The sequence below is a fragment of the Carcharhinus amblyrhynchos genome, chromosome 2, assembly GCF_965287045.1.
Source record: "Carcharhinus amblyrhynchos chromosome 2, sCarAmb.v2.hapA, whole genome shotgun sequence".
Taxonomy (NCBI): domain Eukaryota; kingdom Metazoa; phylum Chordata; class Chondrichthyes; order Carcharhiniformes; family Carcharhinidae; genus Carcharhinus; species Carcharhinus amblyrhynchos.
The window spans coordinates 95,743,775-95,765,209 of record NC_137325.1 but is presented as its reverse complement, the minus strand read 5'-3'; the positions used below and the strand labels follow the sequence as shown (position 1 = coordinate 95,765,209).

General features: G+C 41.4%; 1 protein-coding gene across 1 annotated transcript in view; it reads right to left on the bottom strand.

The window, feature by feature from the left end:
• The window catches only part of egfra (epidermal growth factor receptor a (erythroblastic leukemia viral (v-erb-b) oncogene homolog, avian)), a 260,289-nt gene extending 242,358 nt beyond the window's left edge, over positions 1 to 17,931 (bottom strand). The window contains exon 1 of the mRNA XM_080209479.1: positions 17,721 to 17,931. Coding sequence (XP_080065605.1) covers positions 17,721 to 17,808 — 88 coding nt within the window. The 5' untranslated portion in view covers positions 17,809 to 17,931. The remainder of the gene's footprint in view (positions 1 to 17,720) is intronic.
• Between the last annotated feature and the right edge of the window lie 3,504 nt (positions 17,932 to 21,435).

Below are 21,435 nucleotides of genomic sequence, written 5' to 3'. Positions count from 1 at the left end.
CATCCCTTTGGATTTTGGTGTGAACTGAGAAGTGGGTGGAAAGATAGTGGGGTGGCACCCACCCTATTTTCTGTGCCCGTGCCCCAAACACACCTGGCGGGGGCATATAAAATACAGCCCCATATCTTGTACTTATACAGCATCTTTAACATAACAAAGCATAGCAATGATGCAGCAAAAAATACAAGATATACAGGAGACTGTAATTAGAGGAGTGCCGAGATCACAGATGGTTTTGGTGCTGAATGAGATAAGAGAGGCAAGGAAGGACAAGACTATGGTTGGATGTAAAAACAAGGACTAGAATTTTAAAATAAGAGAGTTGTTGTCACTAACGCAGGCCAGCAAGCACAGTGTGACAGGTGAATGGGGTTTTCATCATCGAGAGTTGAAAGACATCTGAGATACAGTCTGATGAGTAAATAGAAAAACTAAAAATAAAGCTTAAAATTCTATACAATTTGCAAATTGACTCATTCTTGGGTGTTTTCTGCTTGGATATTACTGAAACTGAATTTGATTGTAGGAACAACCCAAATTCAGTCTGTTACAGCAACCAACCTCTAGTTTAAAAAGTTCTTTTTCCAAAAGTTATTACAACCTTCAGAGCAAATGATTGGGAGGGTCACTGTTCATGAACACTAAAACATCACTGTCCACAGACTTGTAATTCAATTACCCAGCCAACTCTCCTTAAAGAGTAATCGCAACCTTTTCCTGCGCACTATCTATCTGAAACTGATAAGACAATCTGTTCCTCCAATGTCCCATGCTTCATTGTACTCTCTTCAATTTAATGACACACTTCACCAACTTATCTTCACTGCACAGATGTGTTTCACAAGTATAACCGGTTTGAAATCATTACTGCAATGTTAAAACATCAATACGTTCTTAAGTTTCTACAGCAGTACATTTATTTTACCTATTTGATTCATTACAATATTATATAGCTTTAAAAAGATTAATCTGATTTGAATAGTTTACAAACCTGATCCATAGAAGCGTAGAATCCCTAAAAATGCAGAAGGAAGCCATTCAAGTCTGGCTAATCCACCTAACCTACACATCTTCGGACACTGAGTGGCGATTTACTGTGGTTAATCCATTTAACCTACACATCTTTGCACGCTAAAAGATGATTTGCCATGGCTAATCCACATAACCTACACATCTTTGGACACTAAGGCACAATTTAGCATGGTGAATCTACCTAACCTGCACATCTTTTGACTGTGGGAGGAAACTGGAGCACCCGGAGGCAACCCATACAGACACATGGGAGAATGTGCAAACTCTACACAGACAGTAACCCAAGGCCAGATTTGAACTGGCATTCCTGGAGCTGTGAGACAACAACGCACTGTGCCACCCTGCCACTCTATCATCATTTACATATCCGTCTATCATTTGCACCCAATTATTGTACATGCAAAATGACCATAACTGGACAGCTAATTGCCATGGAAATTTTTTAAATGATTCACTGACATTGCAGCAAGAGTGGTAAACTCCAGATTAAATGCTATGGCTGAAATTAACGCCCACATTTCAAACAAGAGCCCACATCAACACATTTCTTTTCTGGGCCATTGATTGAACATCGCAGAATTATTATCTATTTAACATGTAACCTTTAACTAGAACTTGAAACATTTTGTGAGGATGGCCAGCAATGTCACTTAGAAGTAATGTGACAAGAATGTATTAAGGTTGAATTATTCCTCCACAATAAGTCAAATGCTGGGCTGTACTTGTTAATTGGTAGATATAAAAGTCCATATTTAGCTTTTGACAAGGAAAGAATGGCATGCATTATTGGCTGTACTAAAAGTTTCCCCAGAGCTTTTGTGGACTTTTGAACATAGAAACCGAAATCAAGCATCCGATCCAGCACAGCACCCTCTCTGCGTGGCACCTGTGATGTCTGTAAACATGTGAAACAAGAGTGAGGCTCTTCAATTAGGGAGACTGAAGAATCACATTGAGAAGTGACTTTGAATGAGTTGAAATCAGGCCAACCAAATCTAGATTAGTAACAATAATCTATATTATTACCAATAAACCAGGAATGATGACGTAAAATTAAACCATACATTGAAATAGAAATTGGAATTAAGAGGAGATAAATGAAATAGGCAGAAGAAGCATAGTAAAATTATTTTTTAAAATATCCATCACTGATTAAATTTTGAAGGAATGAGTCTTCACATTTGTAAATTTTAATTTTCCAGGTCAGAGAGGTTGTTTGACAAAGATTTGTTATATGTTGATGAATCATGCCATTAAAATATTCCTGTACATCTGAATGCACCAAATCCTAATTTTTCCTGGCACTTTTGATGGGTAATGAGTGGGTAACTACAACAGTTTCATGCCCTTTCATTGCTTTCAATGGCATGTTTAATGATAAAGAACTATAGAACCATAGAAACCCGACAGTGCAGGACGAGGCCATTTGGCCCATTGAGTCTTCACTGACTTTTTGAAATAGCATTTTACCTAGGCCCAACCCCCATGCCCCCATGCATTTACCATGGCTAATCCACCTAACCTACACATCTTTGGGCACGAAGGGGCAATTTAGCATGGCCAATCCACCTAAACTGCACATCTTTTGATTGTGAGAGGAAACAAGAATGTCTGGAGGAAACCCAGGTGGACATGGGGAGAACATGCAGACTTCACACTGGCAATTACACAAGGCCAGAATTGTTGCTGTGAGAGCAGCAGTGCCACTCCCTGTGCCACCATGCCACCCCAGTAGAACACAACTGTGGAGGAGCAAGGTAACTCAGAAAGCAATTTCTGTATTTTCACATTTAAGATGATAATTATTTATCATCTTTAAAAGCAAAATGAGACAATAGGCTACAGCTAATTAGGAATTGGGCAGCACAGTGGCACACTACTGTCTCACAGCGCCAAGGACCCGGGTTCAATTTCAGCCTTGGGTGACTGTGTGGAGTTTGCATATTCTCCCCATGTCAGCATGGGTTCCCTACCTGTGCTCTGGTTTCCTCCCACAATCCAAAAATGTGCATGTTAGGTGGACTGGCCATGTCAAATTGCCCCTTAGTGTCCCAAGATGTGTAAATTTGGTGGATTAGCTACGGGAAATACCCAGGGTTATGGGGATTTTGGGAGGGAGGAGAGGAGGGGGCCTGGGGTAAGATGCTCTTTTGGAAAGTCAGTGAAGGCTCAAATCTTCTGCACTGTAGGGATTCTATGAAATCCTAAGCCAGGTATAAAATGTTCTAAATTTGCCTGAGACTGAATGTGGTGTCAAAATAGTGAGTCAAATTTTTATTGTTTTCTACTCTGGTCCAATTAGCAACTTTTTTTCAAATTCCTGTTAAACCAAGTTTCAGTAATTATCTTGTTCAAGTAGCAACCAAAATTAAATTGGGGAGTGTTTTTCTCTAAATGGAACCAAGGTCACAGTGCTAACGTGGACTTTACCACCCAATTGATGCAGGCTGTTGACATCCAATTACTATGGTCTACAGAGTGTAGGTTCTGTAGCAAGCTGGCCATGAAGCACTGTTTCATTTACATCATTCAAATTTGTTTGGTTTCTGGCTAGTTAAAATGCATCCATGTTGAGAGGTGGGTAGCATCAGCATAAACAAGATTGTCTCATTTCAGTGGGATGTTTTTTATTTAGAACAGCTGTAGGTTGGGAATAAATCTGCTCTTGCAGCTGCTTGGTCTGTTCAGTACCCATGGAGGTCCAATACTCTGAGGCACTGACTTGCAGTTATCTGCCTGTGGTGTTGCCATCAGTTTTGAAGTGATCTTTCAATATGTAAACTTTAGTTCCTGTGTTTGTGAGACCGACATCCAACATTTCTTCATGTAAAGTAAACCAAATGAACATTGCCTTTTAACACATGCTGGGTAACATTTATTCTTGTAAAGTAAACACAGCGAATGCTACGCAACAGATACACTCTCATACTTGGCTAAACTTTTCAAGGTTTGGTAAATAGAAATGGGTAAAATAAAGTTCCCTTTCAAATGTGTGTGTGTGCGTGTGTGTGTGTGTGTGTGTGTGTGTGCGTGCGCGCGCACTGCCATGCAGTAATCGTAAAGGGACCATACAGTATAATAGGCTGTGCACAGTGAAGGGAAATTAGCAGGGACATTTGTAAAAGGATGTCTAATTTTTGTCCACATGGAAGTTTGGTTATCTACATAATTTTTAGTTCATTATCAGGATTAGCAAAATTACTGTAGCCTAAATAACATGTTCTACTTTAATCACTGACTTTCAGGAGGCTTTTAACGAGGTTCCGTGTAAGTGATCGGTACGTAAAATTAAAGTGCATGGGATTGGGGGTAGTGTATTGAGATGGGTAGAAAATTGAGTGGCAGACAGGAAACAAAGAGTAGGAATAAATGGGTCTTTCTGCAAGTGGCGGGCTGTGACTAGTGGGGTACTGCATGGATCAGTGCTAAGACCCCAGCTACGCACAATATATATTAATGATTTAGATGAGGAAACTAAGTGTAATAATTCCAAATTTGTAGATGACATAAGGCTGGGTGGGATGATGAGCTGTGAGGAGGATGCAGAAATGCTTGTATGATTTGGACAAGTTGAATGACAGGCCAAATATATGGCAAATGCAGGATAAATATGAGGCTGTACACTTTGGTAGCAAAAAACAGGTAGGCTGATTATTATCTGTGTGGCTATAGATTGAGAGAGGGGAATGTGCAATGAGACCGGGGTGTTCCTGTACTCCAGTTGCTGGAAGTAAGCATGCAGGTACAATAAGTAGTAAAGAAGGTAAATGATTTGTTGGCCTTCATAGCAAGAGGATTAGAGAACAGGAACAGGATGTCTTGATGCAATTATACGGAGCTTTGGTGAGACCATAACTTGAATATTGTGCGCAGTTTTGGTCTCCGTAACTGAGGAAAGATACTCTTGCTATGGAAGGTGTGCCAAGAAGGTTCACCTGACTGATTCCTGGTATGGTGGGACTGATGTATGAGGAAAGATTAAGTTGGCTAGTGTTGTATTTGTAGGATTTTGGAAGAATGAGGTGGAATCTCAGTGAAACATGTAAAATTCTAACAGGATTAATGGCTTGATGCAGGAAGGATGTTCCCGATGGCTGGGGGATCTAGAACAAGGGGTCACAATCTGAGCATACAGGGTAAACCATTTAGGACAGAAATGAGGAGAAATTTCTTTACCCATAAAGTAGTGAGCCTACTACAGAAATCAGTTGAGGCCAAAACATTATATCTTTTCAGGAAGGAGTTAGATATGATACTTGGGGCTAAAGAGATCAAAAGATGTGACTCTTGAATATGATTCTTTTTTTCTTCTACTTCATTTTCACTTTTAAGCCTTTATCTTGCATTGGTAAAAATGGTTTAGAGTTGAAGCTAACTCGGAAAATAATCCTGTTGCCCCATGTTCATTCTGAGTGAAAACCCTTGACATCTGTACACATGCAGCTGGAACATCTGCCAAGACAGACTGGCTCCCCCGAAATGGTATAGGAGCTTTCAGTTCTTCATGGAAAAAGTTCGAAAGGACCAGTCATGGGTGGAGTGGAAACTCAGACCAGTCTGCCCCTGATTCCAACAAACAACAACGGATCTGTTGTACGCTCAAGGTTGCTAACTTATCACAGTAACAACCTTCAATGAAACATAACAATAGGTTTCAAGGTGCTGAGAACATAAATATTGTCATCTGGAAAAGACCATTCAACACAAGATTTTCCCACCATTGCATTAATATTTCCATCATGGCTTGGAATAAGATTTTTGATAACCTCAATGCTCTTGTCTCTATTTTAATGCTGAGTACATTATCCTAAACATTTACCATGCTTTTGGTAAAAAGGATTTTCCTGGCATCTGTTTTAAATTTACCTATGTGTTCCAGTCCTATTTAACTTTGATTATTTTTATGCAGGACATTTAAAATAAAACTGTTAAAATTCAGTACACACTATTTCAGAAATCACACAATCTAGTGTAACAAAGTGTGCATAGATACAAAATTATTTATTTTTGTCAGATATGTGTTACCCGAGAACAGTCAATTTAGAATTCTTTCACCTAGGTGAGAAAGAATGTCGCAGAAGTGAGGCATGGAGGAATATTTTGTGCAAAAATTGACTTATTTTCATGGAAGAAAATATAATTCATTTATTTTAATGTTAATACATTCTGATTTCTCTTAATCCTATAAATATTATTAGCACATTGATCATCAAGTCGAGTTGTCCTCCTGCTGGGCCACATTATGAAATGTCTTTGATCTGTGTGTTCTCTCCCAAACTACTTGGCCATGGGAAAAAGTGCTACTAGCAAACATTTTATACTTGCAAACATTTATACTGGACACTTATTCACCTGAATATGTTGCACGTAAAGAAGGAGAATAGAATTTTGTATGTAGTCCATTCCTTTATCACTTTTGAGGTACAAATCTGTAATATCTTTGTAATAACTCCATGGAGGTGAAAGTCCCAACACCAAGTTACTTTATTTACACCATTCATCTGTACACAGCCAGCTCTCCAATTGCTCCCTGTTGAATGCAGGCTGGGAGTCTGATTTAAATAGGGAGCATGAGACTCCCTGATTTAACCATGAATTAGGACTCATTGGGTATCTCTTTTGCATACCAACCAAATAAGGACTCATCGAGTAGTTTATACTCCAGCAAGCCAACCTCATTAGCCTGGCTGAAGTCATCATAATCCTCTACATCTTTTTATTGAAGACTATAAATGTGAACTGAAATAAGCCAAATGTATGCATGTGTTTTAACATACTCGCTTACACTGCATCTTTATTACTTTTAATTCACTAATATTGAAAGTTTCTTAATCTGACTAAAGAACCAAGGGAAACGTTGTTTTTGCTATTGTTCTCAAGGGTGTTGAAAGCAGCTCAATTCTTTTATCAGCTTGTTATTTTCATTCATTTGTGGGACATGGACGTCACTGGCTGGCCAACAGTTTTGCCCATCCCTAATTGCCCAAGTGCAGTTGAGACTTAACCATGTTGCTGCGGCTCTAGAGTCACATGTAGACCAGACCAGGTAAGGATGGCAGATTTCCCTCCCTGAAGGGCATTAGTGAACCAGATGGGTTTTTCCGACGATCGACAATGGTTTCATGATAATCAGTAGATTCTTAATTGCAGATATATTTTAAATTCAAATTCCACCATCTGCCACGGTGGGATTTGAACCAGGGTCCCCAGAACATTAGCTGTGTTTCCTGGATTAATAGTCTAGCAATAACATCAATAGTCTATCACCTCCCCTGTAGCTGTTTTCTACCCCCACATCATAGAATGCATTGATGGGCTGGTTTTCCAACGGCAAGTTTTATTGTAGCTCATGTACACTGGCATACCAGAATCATTTAATCCAGAGGACTATTAGTTTGTGCTGCCCCACCCCGCAGTATTCTCATCTCTCAGTCACAGGAATGTGGGTTTGAGTGCTGTTGTGAGTCAGTGGACAGTATCCCACTCATAATTGGCACAGACATGAGGATACAAATGGCTTCTTTTTGTGCCATAAATTTTCGATGAATCTATGTTAGTACTTGCACTTATTGCAAAGCTCTCAACCAGCGTAAGTAATATTCAGTGTAATTTAGTGCAATTTAAAAACCACTTTGTGCCAAGATACAGCACACGATACAAGTTACCAGGGTTCTTAACCACATTATTCCAATGTGTGAAATGGTAGGAATTTCGAATGTTTCTAATGCAGAATTGTCTGTTAGTTTTGACTCAGTTAATTGGCAAAGGCCAACATCCTAAAATATTTTTGAATCTGTCAAATATTTAAATCAATTTTAGTGTTTTTTTCTATTAACAACATTGCAATTAAATAGTGTCTTGCCGTATCCTCAGGCACACAGCCACTCACAAACAACAAGTTTCACAAAGAGCAAATGAACAAATGACCAATAGAAAATCTGTTTTTAATAGTGTTAGTTGAGAAATAATATCAACCAGTTACCAAGAGAAGTCCCTGTTCTTCTTTAAGTAGTGTTCTAGGATCTTTTACATCAGTTTGAACAGGCATACAGGACTTTGTTTAATGTCCCAGCCGGAAGTCAGCACCTCTGATTCTTCAGTATTTTCTGAGTATTGGGTTCAACTGTCAGCATCAATTATTTGCTCAAGACTTTAGCAGCACTGGAATCTACAATATTTTACCTCAAAGAGCTATAAACTGAGCCAAGTTGGGAAGAGAATTTGATATACACCACCAACTAAATTGAATTACTCTGATTTTCTTACTTTGTCAAATGTCCACAGGCAAGGATAAAAGTGGAAGTAACAGCAGAGTGAATTCACAAAACTGGTTCAGAGAGCTGGATATCAGAGAGAAAGAGATACTGGCTAAAGAACATTGGCTCACTTATTTGTTTTGGGATTGGGATACTGAAATGGCTGACTTTCTGGGTCCTGACGCCATGTTGTGTCAGCATCTGATGTGCTTTTGACGAGCAGGTTAATTAGTGGCGGAGGTGCGCGCTCACTGTACTAATGAAAGATGGCCAGAGGGCCCCAGAGGCTGAAGGACTAACAGGAGGCCCTTCTGCACTCTCAGATTGGTAGCCCCTGTATTGTGGGCACTGCTCAAACAGTGGAAGAAAGAAAGGATGAAGGTGCTCTCTATAAATCTTTAGCATTAAAAATGGCCATAGCTGCAAGGCTGTCATTGTGGATGGGCTTTCCCTCCATTGGAAGGCTAGCAGTCAAACCTGTGGCCCTACTGACCTGGTGGCAGATGCTTGAGGGATTTCCTCACTGGATTGAGTGTTGCCCCCTCTTCCACCATTTGATGTTAATTGTGTTTTGGCCTCAGTGGGAAGCCTGGATGTTAAGTGTAAAATCCTTATCAGTGTGTGGAGAGTGGATGTAGAAGGTCCTTCAGTTGGCCTAATGGGCTACCTGTCACTTGCATGGTTGTAGCAGTCACTATCCCCATACCAGATCACCATACAATCCTCCCAGCGTGGAGGTGGACCAGAGGTAGGACCATGACTGCTGATCAGCAGGCTAGCCAGTGGCAGGAAATTCTGGGGCTGTCTGCCTCCAGTCCAACCTCTTAGCCGATTGATAATTCAGCCCAGTAGGCTTGATGCACTATTGAATTCTAGAACTGTGTGCCTATAAACAGAGGAGGTTTGCCAAACATAATTCAAGATGGTGCTGTGTTACATAAGAAGGTCAATCATCACATGTCAAATTTTGCTTAATATTTATCTTGTTGGAATAATTTTACCAGATATTCCCTTTTTTTTGGCAAAACCAGTGAAGTGTACATCTTCCTGGAACTGCAACAATTTAATATCAAAGAATAAGGTCAAAAGAATTCCTGCTCAGCCTGCCACACAGATACTTTTTGTGTACATCATGACATGTACACCATAAGATAGAAGAGCAGTCCATGAAACAGTATTTATCAAAGCACTGGCAAATAGTGTGCTGATAATGCAGCTTTGCAAAGCTGAAAAGTACATTGTTAAAACTGGACTTTATAATAAGGAATTTTGGCATTATTAGACAATGATAAAAGATTTTGTGAATAATGCCCACAAGAGGCAATGGTCTCACAGAATCAGTGAATCTTCCATTACTAATAAAAGACCAACAGATATCTAAAAACAATGTATTTATTGAATTATTTGAAATATATTGAACAGTCTATTGAACATGCAAAGCAAGGTGGCACAAACCTAATTCTATTGAAGACATACACCATCACATTAACAGTTCTGATTTCAGCAAGATCCAGCTTTCATTTTAACAAAATTTGAATGGAAAGGCTTCAACCATTTCACAATAAAAAAAATTTACAGAACATTAACAGGTCATACAGCCTAACTGGTCTATGCTGGTGTTTATACGGCTCATCCTAATCCTTCTGTTTTATCAAAGCCCTTCAACATACCTTTCCATTCCCTTTTAGAGTCATAGAAGTTTACAGTATGGAAACAGGCCCTTTGGACCAACTTATCCATGCGCCCATTTTTTTAACCGCTAAGCTAGTCCCAATTGCCCATATCCCTCTATATCCATCTTCCCCATGTAACTGTCTAAATGCTTTTTAAAAGACAAAATTGTACCCGTCTCTACTGCTATCTTTGGCATCTTGTTCCAGACACTCACTGCCCTCTGTGTGAAAAAATTGCCCCTCTGGACCCTTGTGTATCACTCCTCTCTCCCATTAAACCTACGCCCTCTAGTTTTAGGTTCCCTACCTTTGGGAAAAGATGTTGACTGTCAAACTGATCTATTTTATAGACTTCTATAAGTTCATCCTTAAGCCTTATACGCGCTAGGGAAAGAAGCCCCAGTCCATCCAACCTCTCCTTATAACGCAATCCATACAGTCCCAGAGCATCCAATTTTCTCCTATTTACTTTTTGGTTCCCTTTTGAAAGCATCTAAGCCATTTGCCTCAATCCCTTCCTTAGTTAGTGAGTTCCACAGGTTGAGCCACAATGCTTAAAAATATACTTTGAAGAATACAATCCATGGAATGTGGCTACAAGGCAGGTCAGAGGCTGGGAGTTCTGCAGCAAGTAACTTGCCTCCTAGTCCCCAAAGCCTGTCCGCCATCTACAAGGCATAGGCATGTGATGGAATACTCTCCACTTACCTTGAAGAATGCAACTCCAATAACACTCAAGACATTCATCACCAGATAGGATGAAGCAGTCTGTTTGATTGGCACTCCATTCATCAACTTAACTATTTGCTCCCTTCACCACTAACATACAATGCAGCAGTATGTACCATATACAAGATGCACTGCAGCAACTCACCAAGGCTCCTTTGCCAGTACTTTCCAATCTGTGACCTACACCAGAAGGACAAGGGTAGCAGCCACATGGGGACACTACCTCCTGTAGGTTTTGCTCCAAGACACACAATCAGCCTGACTTGGACCAATATTGCCATTCCTTCACTATTGCTAGGTCAAAATCCTAGAACTTTCTTCATAACAGCATTGTGGACTTAACAAACTTCAGGGACTGCAGTGGTTCAAGAAAGCAGCTCACTATCACCTTTTCAAGGACAATTAGGGATGGGCAATAAATGCTGATCTAACCAGGAATACCCACATGCTGCGAACAAATACATTTTAAAAAGACCAAAACAAATTAATATTTATTTTTTAAAAAGCTTGAATTATCTTCAAGTTTAAAAAAAATCCTCAAATCTTGAATCAACCTATCAGCAGGCTGAATGATGAGGGCATTAAGAACATAAATGGAATGTGGTTTTATATTTAATGGTTTTACATTAAGTTTTCCAGCAATCTTACTGAATGCATTTCTAAAGAAAAGTCATTGAACTGAAATATTAACCCTATGACTCTCCCTCTACAGATGTTGCTTGAACCGCTAAGTTTTCCAATCATTTCTGGCTTTTAATTTTATATTCCCAATAAATCTTCAGCATTTGCCCTTCTCTCTCTTCCCTCCCTCACCACATGTTAAATAGCTATTTGCCTACACATAATTAAGCTACATATACAAACTGGTATGTATTACTGACATAGCTAAAAGTACTTTAAAGTTGAAAAGACATATGCTAAGCACATAACATACTTCAAGGTCCCAATTATGTCTGAATAGAATGATCTCAATAAAACTTATTTCTCACTAACCCATTTTGCTAAAGGTTGCCACTGCAGTTAAAGAGCAGTTAACAGTTTGGCCAAGTTTACTTCCCTTCTCAGTCTGACGATACAGCACTCCAGGTGCACGTACCTACAATTCTTGAAGTTTTCATTTACTGTTAGAAAGTCAACTATTTCCTGAAAAAAACCAGATAACCCTTAGATCCGCTAACATAACTGTAGTGTGCTGCAGGTTTATTACAGTGTGATATGAAAATGTCTTGAATCTACATAGGACACATTACGTGCACAAATGGCACTCAGAAAAACTGAAACCTACACGTGAGTCAATGTATTAAATGTTTCAATATGTATGCTGAATAAAGAAAACATGCATGACTTTAAACAGAGTTCTGTATCTGAAGCATAGAATCACAGAATCCTACAGTGCAGAAGGAGACCATTTGGCCCATCGAGCCTGCGCTGACAACAATCCCACCCAGACTCAATCCCCCTAACCCCATGTATTTATCCTAGCTAGTCCTCCTGACACTAAAGAGCAATTTAGCATGGCCAAATCACCTAACCAGTACATCTTTGGACTGTGGGAGGAAACCGCAGCACCCAGAGGAAACCCGTGCAGACACGAGGAGAATAAGCAGACTCCGCACAGACTGAGGCCAGATTGAACCCAGGTCCCTGGTGCTGTGAGGCAGCAGTGCTAACCATTGTGCCACCATGTCACCCGCCTGCAAGCAATTGTAAAGTAAGATCCATTTTCATGGATGATATAACTGGATAGTTCAAGCATTAAAATTCAACCTATCACTGTTTCTGATTACACCAATCCCTGCAGTATTGTGCACAATACAAATGAATGTAAAAATGCTACAAAAACTATTGAACAGTAAGTCACCTTTGAGCGTTTTAAAAACCGGAAAACTATTAAGTTTATGATGAGAGGAGATTTTTAACACTGCTTAATTTAATTGCACTTTATCTGTAAAATTCTTCTGAAGTGATAAAGTTAATCATTGACTGCCAGTCATGACCTCCCCTGTGACTAAACTCATCACCCTTCTGACAATGTCACACAAAGCTATATAAAAATATGAATGTGAAGAGAATTCTGTTATTTCAGGGGGGAAAAACACAACAAATGAAGGAAAATTAAATGGGTGCACATATAGGTACGCATATTATTTCGTTTCACAAATGACATAATGGAATGCACTGCCTGGGAGGGAGGTGGAGGTGGGATGTCTCATATCCTTCAAAAAGTACCTGGCTGAGTACCTGACATGCCGTAACATTCAAGGCTATGGGCCAAGTTAGATTAGGTGGGCAGGTCAGGGCATTTCATATGTCGGTGCAGACTCGAAGGCACTGTAGGATTCTGTGACTCTGTGATTTATTCGGGGGTAAATCTAATTCAGTGCTGAATTGAACTTATTTTTTCTGGCTTTGTAGAAGTACCTAGGACCTTAACTGCTGAGTTCGCCAGCGTCTGATTTGGGAGAGGGCCCCTTGCAGAATTTCACAGATAAGGATTTGCAGAGCAATGTCCCATAAGTGCAAACTTCCTCTGGGCAATTTCACGGCATTGGAAACCATCTAGCAATTTGATTTAAATTGCAAACTTCAGATTGTTCCGACAAGGTTACACCGACAGTTACCCAATAAAACTTAAAAGATATTAAAACCGTTTCTAACTTTTGGGTAACCATTGTAAAGACCTGCATCGACCCCTCCACAGGGCTTCCCCCATTCCTGCAATCCCAGGAAACTCCTCCCGTACGCTGCACAGCAATCCCCAAACCCTGACCTCTTTGTGGAATTCCGTCCACCCACACAGAACTCCCCACACCTGATCGCTGGCTGAACCCACCACCGCCTCTGCAGGCCCAACTCAACATTACATCCCCCCAAATCAAGCCGACTCCCCCACGCCTGACCTGAGTCCTCCATAACTGACTCCCGCCCCTCCATATCTAACTCCTGAACCCCCAACTCCTGACAGACCCGGCCTCCAAAATTCCAAACCCATCTCAACCCCAGCCCCCTCGACCTCCAATTCCTACCCTAGACATCTGAGGTCCACCATTGACCCCCAATCCCTCATCTGACATTGATTCAGGGTGGCATGGTGGCACACAGTGCCGGGGACCCAGGTTTAATTCCAGTCATGGGTGACTGTGTGGAGTCTGCATGTTCTTCCTGTCTCTGTGTGGGTTCCTTTGGGTGCTCCAGTTTCCTCCCACAGTCCAAAGATGTGAGGGTTATGTTAATTGGCCATGCTAAATTGCCCCTTAATGTCCAAAGATGTGTAGGTTGGGGGGATAAGTCATGGTAACTGTGTGGGGTTTTGGGAATAGAGCCTGGGTAAATCAAACAAAGGTGGGTCAGTGTAGATTCAATGGACCAAATGACTTCCTTCTGCACTGTGGGGATTCCATAACCCCCCCCTCCCCAAATTTTATCCGCTTACCTCTTCCCTGGCCTGTCACTGTCAATGGGACCTTTAACTTATCTGGTTAACAGCAACTAGTGCTGTGAAAAAGGGGAAAGTTCTCCTTCACTTCGATGGAGTTGGGCTTCAAGCACTGCAGTGCTGTTTGGTCCTTGCCCGGCCTTAGTTGGATGGTAAGACGAGACAGGCATGGAAGAAAATCCACTATGGTAAATGAGCTTGGAGAGGCAATTTGATGCTAATTACCACACTGAGGGAGTTACGGCCCCTATATTGCAGCTTTATTGCACACAGTGTGCTAACCAAACATTGATATTAATTAATAACATGTATTGACACTAAATTGGAGAGGCACTTATCTTTTTTCTCTGAGCTAGGTTTACTCCAGAGCGGGCTGATGTGACTAAAGACTTTTGTTCGCGGTGGTGTTTCTAATTTCAATGTGTTTGGACAGTTTTACAAACCAATGGGGCTGTACAAAATTGGCATGATTCAGCATTTCAGATATGAAACTCAATTTTAGTTAGAGAGGCACAGGGACAAATTGGAGCAGTGGTAAAATAGGCCATCCTCTAGTGAGCTCAACAATGGGATAGACCATATTTGTGATTTCACCCAGTATCCTATAAGATCATAGAATCCTACAGCGCAGGAGGTCATTCGGCCCATCAAGTCTGCACTGACTACAATCCCACCCAGGCCCTACCCCCATGCATTTACCCTAGCCAGACCCTCTGACACTACAGGGCAATTTAGCATAGCCAATTCACCTAACCAGCACACCTTTGGGCTGTGGGAGGAAACCAGAGCACCTGGAGGAAACCAATGCAGACACGGGGAGAATGTGCAGACTCCACACAGACAGTGACCCAAGCTGGGAATTGAACCCGGGTCCCTGGCACTGTGAGGCAGCAGTGTTAACTAACCACTGCATCAACATGCCGCCCCGTGATGCTCTGAAAAGATCTAAGCAAAAGAACAAGTGATGACTATGGCAAAGAGAACATGTGAACATGAATGATGGGTCATTCAACTCAAGCCTGCTCTGCCATTCAGTGAAATAACTGCATCTTAACACCTTCATTTTGCCACCTGTTATATTCCTGTTTCACAAAAATCCATTCATTTCAGTCCTAAAATTTTCAATTGATGGAGCCTCAACATCTTTTTTCAGGCACTACAATAAAGTTCTAGATTTTCACCATCATTTGTGTGAAGAAGTGCTTCCTGACATCATCCCCGAACAGCTTATATCTAATAAAAGTTTAATGGCCCCTTGTCCTTTTGCCTCCCCCACCAGAGGAAAGATTCTCTCCATCAATTCTACTAGATCCTTTAGCCATTGTTAACACCTCAATTCAGTTCCCCTCTAATCTTCAATCCTCAAAACAATATCAATTTACACAACCTGTCCTCATAATTTAACCTCTTTACCCTCGTACAATTCTGAGAAGAGAGAAGGAGATGGATTGGAAATGTATAGAAGTTATAGGTACTTGTTTGAGATTTTTTTCACACATTGAATTATCCACAAAATTTTAATGGATTTTAACACTAACTCCTCCAGTAAAATTATTCTTACTGTAAATGTGAGAATCACCATGTGTTCCTTCATATCCACTGCAGCCAAAATGTTATCTTTATACCTTATACCATATTGAAGTAAATTGCTGTGAGATTATTGATATTTTTGGGACAGAGTAGTGGATTTCATTATGTACCTAAACTAGCCAAAGTGTTTGATATCAACATTATGCCATGAATGAAAAGTGTTTCAACTTGTTAGAACCATTATTTTCTTCATCCTGATTAACACAGAATAGTAAAACAGCTCACTTGCAAACATCTGATTCACCATTATGGGGCAACTCACAAAGACACCACCTCATTCTTGCACTTCTTTGGAGTTAAAACTTCCTTTACAGATGGAATTAACAGACAGTTGTGCTATCACACCTGTAAGGAACTATGAGAATAGAAACAGAAAAGGGTGGCACGGTGGCACAGTGATTAGCAGTGCTGCCTCACAGTGCCAGGGACCCAGGTTCAATTCCTGGCTCACTGTTTGGAAAATGCATGTTCTCCCCATGTGTCTGAGTGGGTTTCCTTCGGGTGCTCCGGTTTCTTCCCACAGTCCGAATGACATGCTGGTTAGGCGCATTAGCCATGCTAAATTCTCCCTCAGTGTACCCAAACAAATGCCAGAGTGTGGAAAATTGTGTATTTTCATAGTAACTTCATTGCAGTGGCAATGTAAGCCTACTTGTAGCAATAATTTAAAAGAAAAGAAAATCAGGAAGTCCTCAGCAGGCTAGGCAGCATCCATAGAGAAAGAAACAAAAGTTTACATTTCATCAACCTACACAAATGTTATCTGACCTCCCGAGCATTTTCTCTGTTGGTTTTAGATTTCCAGCACCCAGGTTATTTTGCCTTACTATAAAGAACTCCTTCTTCCAATCCATTTAAAATGGAAATTCAAACTTTGAAACTAACTGGATGGACAGGTATCCCACAGAGAGTATCACTCAGCAGTCAGATATGCTGACAGGTCTTGAAACTAAACCTCAGTACAACATGATAAATTATTTGCATCTGAAGCTGGCTTCTCACAACTTCGCCGCTCTTGGCTTTTATAGTCAACTCGAATTGCAAGGAGTATTCGTCATCTTGATGAGGTACCAATGGACATTTGGGTTGCGTTTCGCAGAACTCAGCACTAAGGAGCTATTACTGCAGATACTCGCTCCACCCCTAATTCCAGAGGGCATTTGGTACTTCAACCAATTTGAAAGGTAAATGTACAGACTGCCTCACTGAATGCAACTTCACTTCTTCCGTAGAGTATTGAAGACTGAGACGGAGCAAGATGATACTTCCGTGCAGGGTTACAACTGTTGACGGATTGGCAGATAAAGACAAAACAATTCACACATTTTGGTGCAGCTAATCAAAATGGGATCAACTGGATCATTTTTCTCGCAGACTCCTTTACCTGCAATAATCTATGGTTAGACCCTGAGCTCCTTTACGTCTCAGTGACATAAGTTTCTGTTCCTATTTTGGAGCTGTGCTTTAAGTGACAGTTAATCGTAAATCGAAAGAAGAAAACTAGGGGGAGGAAATCTCTTCCATCAGCAGCGTGGAATTCTATGTGCTTGTTTAGGGAAAAGCAAACTTTTATGACCTTCTCCCGGCTGCATAAACATCCGATAACTCAACTGCTGAGAGTTCCTTACAGGTTAAAGTCCTTTTTAAAGAGAAGGAAATGGAGCACTAGAGAGAGAGAGATTCAGCCTTAACTTATTGACTTAGATTGTCAGAAGATTCGGTAGAAGCCACCCCCAGCTCTCCCGATGAAAGCAAAGGGTTGACAGCCCGGAGGAATTGACTGGAAGTTCCCGGGAACACAGTGAGTTCCCAGACACCGGCTGAGAAAGCCGAGACCGAGCACGTTCTTGCACTCGGGAACCTCGCTCCTCCTCTCCTTACTGCCCTTTTCCTTCAAACCTTCTGCCCTGACATGTTCCTTCGAGGAGGTGTCTCGGAAGCAGGGGGGTTGGGAGCTGCAGCAGCCACTGCTTTGAAAAGTTTCTCTCTGCCTGTGAACCTTACCTTCCCTGGACAGGCACACGCTGCCCAGACTCCAGAGGATCAGGAGGTGAAGGTAGCCGGGCAGCTGGGCGCACAGCGAGCCGCTCATGATTCAAATGTTTCGCTCCAGACGATATCCCCGTGTTGAGTCCAGAGCAGAGTTGGGCTGACTCTGGCTTGTCCAGCCCCAGTGTGTGAGGATCTGCGCCTCCCCTCCTTGTGTCAGCCTGAAGCCAGCACTCACTCAGCCTGACGTCAAATCACTGGGAGGAGAGAGAAATACAGGTGAGGCTGACACTCACTGGGTCCTACACTCCCCACACACTCACTGAACACTCCCTTACATTACTGTTAACACACTCATCTGCGGTGTTAGCTCATCAACAGGATGGGACTTGACAGACCAGCAAGATACCTCAGCACACATTAACCCTTCCTGTACTTGAGCAGAGAGAACAACGGAGATTGGACTCACAGCACGTACACATCTGTACAGCAGTACAGAACTTGTTCCCCGCTATTTTCTATCTGTGCTCTTCCACTACGGACACGTCTGAAGGCGAGAGATGATTCTGGCAATGTGAATTTTGGTTTGCTTTGATTTATTATTGTCACATGTATTAGCGTACTGTGAAAAGTGTTGCTTCTTGCACACTATACAGACACAGCATACCTTTCATAGAGAAGGAAACGAGAGAGTGTAGAATGTAGTGTTACAGTCATAGCCAGGGTGTAGGGAAGGATCAACTTAATATTAAGTAGGCCCATTCAAAAATCTGATGGCAGCAGGGAAGAAGCTATTCTTGAGTCCACTGGTAAGAGACCTCAGATTTTTCTATCTTGGAAGAAGGTGGAAGAGAGAATGCCCGAGTGCGTGGGGTCATTGATTATGCTGGCTGCTTTTCTGAGGCAGTGGCAAATGTGGACAGAGGGTGGAATTTCACCGGCATATCCACCCGCGTTTCGACAATCCCACCCAAGGCCAATGGAGAATGCTGTTCTCCGAGCTTTATCTGCCCTCGGAATCAGGGTGGGCGTGTTGGTAAAATTCTGGCCAGAGTCAATGGATGGGAGGCTGGTTTGAGCGATGGACTGGGCTTTGTTCACAACCCTTTGTCATTTTTTGTGGTCTTAGAGCAGGAGCCATACCAAGCTGTGATACAACCAGAAAGCATGCTTTCTATGGTGCATCTGTGGAAATTGTTGAGAGTCGTGGCAGATACGTCAAATTTCCTTAGCCTTCTGAGAAATTAGAGGCATTAGTGGGCTTTCTTAACTAAAGCGTCAGCATGGAGGGAACAGGACAGGTTATCTGGACGCCTGGAAATTTGAAACTCTTGACTACTTCCACTTCATCCCCATTGATGTCGACAGGGGCATGTCCTCCACTACGCTTCTTGAAGCTGATGACTATCTCCTTCATTTTACTGACATTGAGGGAGAGATTATTGTCATCACACCAGTTCACCAGATCCTCTATGTAACTGTGTATACAAGATGTCAAAATGCTTGGAGCAAGAGAGGCAACATAAGGCAGAGTTGTATTTGCATTGACCCTAACCTCTTCAAGCAGTACTAGTGACAGTATCTTGTGAGTGAAAAGGTAAGAACTCATCCAGATTTTAGCTATCAGATGTCAGTATGTCCACAAGTGCATCACTTACCTTTCTCAGCATGTTTAGTGACCTCACCCTTATTCTGGACGAGGAAACATACTCTAGTGTGATTTGGTCTTACTGACTCCTAAAGTTCAAAACCTATTTAAGCAATCCAAGTATATTGTTTCTCTCAATTGGAAAGAAGAAAACTGAAAGAGGGCAAGGTACTCAGCACAGATTGAGACTCAAGGTGTGCACTTGTTACTTCGAGTATTAATTAAACATTATCAGATTTTAAATAAGGTGAATATTTTTTCAATTGACAAAAGTAATTGTGCATATTTCTAAAGTTAACTATTATGAAGTACAGTAAGAAGTCTCACAAACCCAGGTTAAAGTCCAACAGGTTTATTTGGTATCGTGAGCTTTCAGAGCACTCCTCCTTCATCAGGTGAGTGGTCTGGTAGCCACTCACCTGATGAAGGAGCATCGCTCCCAAAACTTGTGATAAAACCTGTTGGACTTTAACCTGTGTTGTGAGACTTCTTACCGTATCCATCTTAGTTCAATGCTGGCATCTCTTTATAATGAAGTAAAATTGGCATAGTGTGTTGGGAAATAGAAAATACCCTTTCTCAAACCAAACGAACTGAAAGAAATAGTTTTTGGTTTAGGCATAAAATAAAACTTCAGTCTTCAAAAATGTTAATTTGAGGCAAAATATTATCTATATATACCTCATTAACATCAAATTAATGTTTCAGTTTGTTGTAGAGAGGTAATTTCTGTTATAATATCAAGACATCATAGAGATGCTGATTTTTTGCTTTTTGCATGATTTTATTCGTTCACAAATTGTGGGTGTCACTGACTCAGTCAGCATTTATTTTCAATCCCAAATTGCCCTTGAGAAGGTGAAGTTGAGCTGCCTTCATGAACCGCTGCAGTCCACATGTTGTAGGTATGCCCGCAGTGATGTTAGGAAGAAAGTTCCAGGATTTTGACCATGTAATATGCCCACAAATGATTATTTCTATTAAAAACAACTAAGCTACACCAGCCACAGCTGCATGCAATATTTTTGAATACTTTTACTCATAGGCGGGATTTTACGGCTTTGCTCATCCCAAAACCTTAAAACCCAATCAAGGTGTGGCACGGGGGTGGCACGGTGGCACAGTGGTTAGCACTGCTAACTCACAGTGCCAAGGGAGAGGCTGAATAAACTAGGCTTGTACTCGTTAGAGTTTAGAAGAATGAGGGGAGATCTCATTGAGACGTATAAGATGGTGAATGGGATGGATAGGATAGAGGTGGAGAGACTCTTCCCGCTCAGAAAGGACAGTAGGACTAGGGGGCACAGCCTCAAGATAAAGGGGGGGCGGTTTAGAACGGAGTTGAGGAGGAACTTCTTCACTCAAAGGGTGGTGAATCTCTGGAATTCTCTGCCCGTTGAAGTGGTGGAGGCTGCCTTGCTAAATATTTTTAAGACGCGGGTTGATGGGTTTTTGATAAGAGAGGGGATTAAGGGTTATGGGGAGAGGGCGGGAATGTGGAACTGAGACACGACAGATCAGCCATGATCTTATTGAATGGCGGGGCAGGCTCGAAGGGCTAGATGGCCTACTCCTGCTCCTATTTCTTATGTTCTTATGTTCTTATGGACCTGGGTTCAATTCTCAGCTTGGGACACTGTCTGTGTGGAGTCTGCATGTTCTCCCTGCATCTGGGTTTCCTTTGGGTGCTCAGGTTTCCTCACAGTCCGAAAGACATGCTGGTTAGATGCATTGGACATGTTAAATTCTCCTGCAGTGTACCTGACCAGATGCTGGAGTGTGGCGGCTAGGGGATTTTCACAGTAACTTCATTGCAGTGTTAATATAAGCCCACTTGTGACACTAATAAATAAACTTTAAAAAACTTTAAAAGATCAATGAATCTTTCCATCGTCCATCGACCCCACCTGCTCCGATTCCCATGGCGGGCTGAGCAGTAAAATTCCAGCCGTAATGTTTCATTTCCTTGCATTTGTTTTGAACTTTTGGTATGGTGAGAATAAACATCATTGTTAAATAATTACATTTTGTGGAATGTCTGTTTTGGATATAAACTTTCAAATGACTGGCAATTCCATGGCA